Source organism: Octopus bimaculoides, chromosome 10, assembly GCF_001194135.2.
Source record: "Octopus bimaculoides isolate UCB-OBI-ISO-001 chromosome 10, ASM119413v2, whole genome shotgun sequence".
Taxonomy (NCBI): Eukaryota; Metazoa; Mollusca; class Cephalopoda; order Octopoda; family Octopodidae; genus Octopus; species Octopus bimaculoides.
The window spans coordinates 87,884,953-87,890,458 of NC_068990.1; the positions used below are offsets into that span (position 1 = coordinate 87,884,953).

Below are 5,506 nucleotides of genomic sequence, written 5' to 3' on the forward strand. Positions count from 1 at the left end.
ATACACGCCACAACCTTCGTTGCACTTACAATTTCCAGTTACACGTTTATCGTCGTTCATTTCACATCTCTTAGTTTAAATAAAATGAAATCGCTCCGCATTTTCGCTTTTTAGTATTTTGCTCGCTCTCTCTCTCTCTCTCTCTCTCTCTCTCTCTCTCTCTCTCTCTCTCTCTGTCTTTGCTGTTTGCCTTCTTCCTCGTCTAAAAACAAGAGCACGGAAGAAACAGTGAAGAGATCGACGAGGTGAAAACACAAGAACGGAATCTTGAGAAAACAGACACAGTTACAGTGATGAACAACATCAGAAACAAACACGCATACACTTAAACAAAACTATTGCTCACACATGCATTGAGAGATAGTGCGTGTGCGTTACATACGTTACACAGTTGCTTACAGAGAGATATTGAAAGAGACAGACAGAAGATCACAGATGTACAAACAACAAAGCCACTGGGATAATCATATAGTCAGTCACTTATATACACACAGAGTAGCTTTCTTATTTTGCTAAGTATTTCTGGTGCCAAGCTCTTCAGAGAGATTCTTCTCTCTCTCTCTCTCTCTCTCTCTCTCTCTCTCTCTCTCTCTCCATGTATTTCTCCTAGTTATCCATACCCCTCTCTTTACATCTGTCTCTATGGCACTCTGACACTTTATTTCTGTGACACACGCTTTTTAGCTTTCTAAAGCAGCCTACTCCGTTTATTAGCTTTATCTTCTGTTTCTCTCTTTTCAATGTTTACTAATTTACTCCCTCTTATTACACTCACTGTCCTTTCTCTCTTGCTATATGAATTTTTCTCACTCTCTCCTGCTCACTCCGTTTCGTTCTCTCTTTAAAGATGACCACTTGTCTGGTGTGCAACAGGAAAATAGAACGACTGACCAGCAACAAGATTCAAAGAAAGAAACGGATTAAAACTATGAATAAAGCAACAAAACATTAGCTGAAAAGGGGGGAGATCCCTGGAGATGTTTCCATATTAACTAAACACATCAGCTTGTTAGTTGTCTATCGTTTCACCCAAATTGTCTCTTCTCACCCACTTTGGTATCGTTCAACCAAGGAAAACCTATACAAACTTACTAACCGAACCGAAACAAATCAATTGATTTGGAAACACATTATACTATTATATCAATAATGGTTTAATACATTTTTGAAGTGAGAGAAAGAATATAAGACAGAAGGCTAATAAATTCACTTAAATTATTAAAAACAAAGATATACAGGAGTGCTCCAGCAAGGCTACAATTTGTGATCGCTAAAGAACTACGATTAAAATGAAAACGATTAAAGAGTAAATGCATGAAAAAACGCAAACAAAATTGGTATAACAATATGTAAAAATAAATACATATTTACAAAACTGTATGGATGTATTTGAAAATAAATGCATAAATAGAGAAATAATATACATATCAACAACCACAGGAAATGTTGATAAATCGAACTGTTTGGGCTTCGATTTTCAGTTTTAATCACTATACTTTCGTCGCTAATATTTTGGGAAAGGCATGAATATTATATAATCATGTTTGCTTTACCCTAAATAATGTTTGATATTTTTATTCTTGTAAGTTAAAATATGAAGAAAAAAAGATCTTTATAACATTTATATAGAAAAATAAACGGATATTTTCATATTTTTCATTATTTCTCCTCATGATTGGAGAAGCGAAAGAAGTGAGAAGAAAAGAAAAAAGAGAAGCCGTTTTAATAAAAGCAAACAACAATGTGATAGAAAACGTTAAATGAATTCGAAGTGAAATGGACTTTAAATAATAAGAGACAAGAAATGTAAATCTTTTAAGGAAACCTTATTTATTTTTATTTTTTCTACATTTCTACATCTCTATAATTCTGCAAGTAGGAACAGATAAATATAAATATATATATATATATATGATTGAATATATGCATGTAATATATGTGTGTATATAGGTTTGAAAGAAACACATCGAATAAGTAATCTTTGCTTGGGGGAGTCGGCAGGTGTGTGCGTGAGTGTGTGTGTGAGTGTGTACATTCGTGTGTAAGTGTGTGTGAATGTATGCCTGTGTGTATGTGTTATTCTCTGTGGTTGTTTTTTTGTTATCGTCTACAATATTAACCACATCCTGTCACACACCGCTCGCAACCGGTCTCGCCTGGCTTAACACAGTTCATTAATTAGCAAAAGCCACCTCTTTAAGGTTTTTTGTTTGTTTGTTTGTTTGTTGGGTTTTTTTCTGTTTGTTAGAATTTACAATTAACTTCTTAGCTGGTTGAGTAACAATTTCTTGATAATAATTGTGACTGTTGCAACGGACGATCACACATGCATACGCAACAGCTGGTGCAGCTCAACAATAATAATAATAGATATAAATAAATAATAAAAATAATAACTGTAGAAAACACAGACGACATCAACTGTAACAATAATAAAAACAACAATATTAACTACAATTTAAAATGTCAAGAATTTCTTGCATAACAAATAGCAAGCTACCCATAACAAAGTAACTATACTTAGGGTAGTTATATATATATATATATATATATACTTATTTATTTATCACACACACACATGGCATCTCGCTTTCCATTCTGAGACAAGTTCAAGTTACATTTGTACCTGGCATGCACAAACAGGAGTTTCTCAGAAACCAAATGTTTGCATCTTTCGAATGATCTCCATCCAGCCACCCAGTTTAAATATTGTCCCCACTCAGTACATTCTATAAGCCATTTCATTATCTCCGTCACATTCTTCTGTCTATATCGCCGGGATTATATATATATTATATATATATATATATTTATTTATTTATTCTGTTCTACTTCTTTTGTTTCACGCACGTATGTTAAACATAAATAGCTATTTATGTTCATAGATATAAGGATACATACGAAGTATATATAGTTTAGAGCACGAAAATATATAAATACGTATACATATTTATTCAAATATGCATGTGCTAATATATATAATTTGTTATTTCACCTTAATTCTGCTGTGAAAAAATAATTTACAAAAAAATCATGCATATATATCGATAATTTATATACGTTCTATATATATATATATATATATATATATATATATATAAGTTAACACCAATATAGAGAGAAACAACTCCAGTATACAAAGAAAGTGCTAAAACTAAAGAAGGTTGTATTATAACAGAAAACTTAAAACTAAGTGATTTTTAAATCCAAAACGTAAATATCAATTCTAAAATTCAACTCTCAAATCCGCAACAGAGATGATCCAAGATAGGAGAAAAATTCCTGGATACAATCCTTAAATCACAGAACGTATTTCTGAAATCCCGAAACTGTAATGTGAAAAATCGGAAGCAAGGTAAAATATCAAAAAGTAATTATCATCAACAAGGGTTAAATTCCTAAACCAAACCAAACCCGACACAAAGTGAACTCCGTTTTCACAAAATCCCTCCAATACACAGGCATATACCCATTAAACACATACACACGTCAACTCCATCACTTCCTTTGAGGAAAGAAAAAGAAAAAAGCTACACAAAAGCTGAAATCAAACCAGTACCAATGTTAGGCCATGAAGAAACAGAACGTACGGACTTTGTCGCTAATAGTTTGCACCTTCACATATCTCTTGGTCGGTGCTGCAGTCTTCGATGCGTTGGAATCTGAATATGAGAATGAAATGAAACGCAAACTTCAGAGCGAAGAGTCCAGGCTGCTACACAAATACAATATCTCATCGGAGGATTTCCGCGTTCTTACTCGGAACGTTATTAAATCTGTACCATTAAAGGCAGGTATACAGTGGAAGTTTGCTGGAGCATTTTACTTTGCTACCACTGTCATCACAACGATAGGTAAGTCGGATTTTAGTCCTTGCATTTTCTTTGATTCATTTTGTTGTTATTGTTTGTTTGTTATGTGACTAGGAGGAGTGGCAGCAACTGCAAACTTTGCACGATCTCAGAAACTTGTTGGGTGCTGATGGATCCAGGAAACATGGGATATTGCAGCTGAAAGTTGAGCGTCAAGATATCCAGTTGATCCGAGACTTGGACTGAACACTTGCAACCGAGTGGACTCCACTCACATAACAGGAGAAATATCTATTCTGGCGAAGAAGATATATATATAAAGCTACCATGTCCATTATCTCAGCTTTTTGCATTCTCCCTAAACCAAGCTGTTGGGTAAAGTTCATAATAAAGTTGATACTTAACTTGAAGTTTCCAATTTAGATAAACATTTGTTGAATTGCACCATTCAAACAACTTGTGGGAAAGTCGCCAAAAACAAAATGGAAACAACAGTGTCTGGCGGTTCAATCACCCTTTAATTACATCCGACCATCTTAAAAAGATGACACAACATATCAGAGGTGGACTAAGCCGTCGGTCAATCTGAGGAGCCTGCACTCTACATGTTAACTCTACTGATATCAATGCTAAGGGGCTCGGTAAACAGTTATGCCCGAGGGCCCTTAATACTCTCAGTTCGCCCCTGCAACACATTGTACTGTAGTCCTAGGTATACTACGTTGAAGTACAAGATGAGACGGTCAACGTTGCAACACCCTTGATTATAGTTCTGTTGAGTCAGATCTGACCCGGCTCTAAATAAAGATACCACCACGTTCCAACACAGGAACATCTTACTTTGTCGCTCGACCAACAGAACACGAGTCAAACTTCCCTTAAATCACTCCCGACCATCTTTTATGAAGTGATGTATTGTATATCTAGAACTGCATTATGTATGGATAAAATACGGGTGGTCAGTTATGTAAAATTTTTTCTTGGTCATAGGTCTGTCGTATCAAGGATGTCTTGGGACACAAACATCAACAACAACAGTTGTCATTTGGAGTTAGAATTAGAGTATGGGTTTAGAATTTAAAATGTAGATTTATGTGGGGTTAAAGCTATTGGGATAAGTATTGAGGGAACAGTATTTGTTTCAAAACAAATTGTATTTACAGACCATTTCTTGAGCAGTCGCAACATAGCCGAGTAGTTAAGGCGTTCACTCTTGAAATTACAATGTATTTATTGTCGGTCACTCTACATGTTTATCTTCTACCCCAGCCTCGTGTTGATCAAATCCATGTACGTGAAACTGAATAGTGTAAAATTGTACTGGTATTCATAGAACCAGCCTTGTCACACTGCTTCTACCTGGGGAGTTCATTAGGGTGTATGTGTCTGTGGAATACTCAGACACACAATAGTTCACTAAGTAATAATTCATTTAACCAAACAACTGGGATGTTCATCCGTCGATACCAACGGAGGATCCTTTTTTATAAATTTTATTTTTGTATATACAACACGATATGCAAGTTGTTTATGTGACTCAAAAAAGAAATGAGTGTATGGACACACACACACACACACACACACACACACACACCATATATATATATTATTGTGCTTTTAATTATTAATTTTTCTATATGTGATAGTGGATTTTCATCGATGAGTTCTTGAAAATTGGTTATTTTCCCTAAAAC

The 5,506-nt window shown here is 34.8% G+C and overlaps 1 protein-coding gene across 2 annotated transcripts in view; it reads left to right on the plus strand.

Moving 5' to 3' along the window:
- The window catches only part of LOC106884434 (two pore potassium channel protein sup-9), a 180,032-nt gene that overhangs the window by 1,971 nt on the left and 172,555 nt on the right, over positions 1–5,506 (plus strand). For both annotated transcript variants that reach the window (XM_052971352.1, XM_014935820.2), the window contains exon 2: positions 848–3,854. In XM_052971352.1, coding sequence (XP_052827312.1) covers positions 3,572–3,854 — 283 coding nt within the window. In that variant the 5' untranslated portion in view covers positions 848–3,571. The remainder of the gene's footprint in view (positions 1–847; positions 3,855–5,506) is intronic.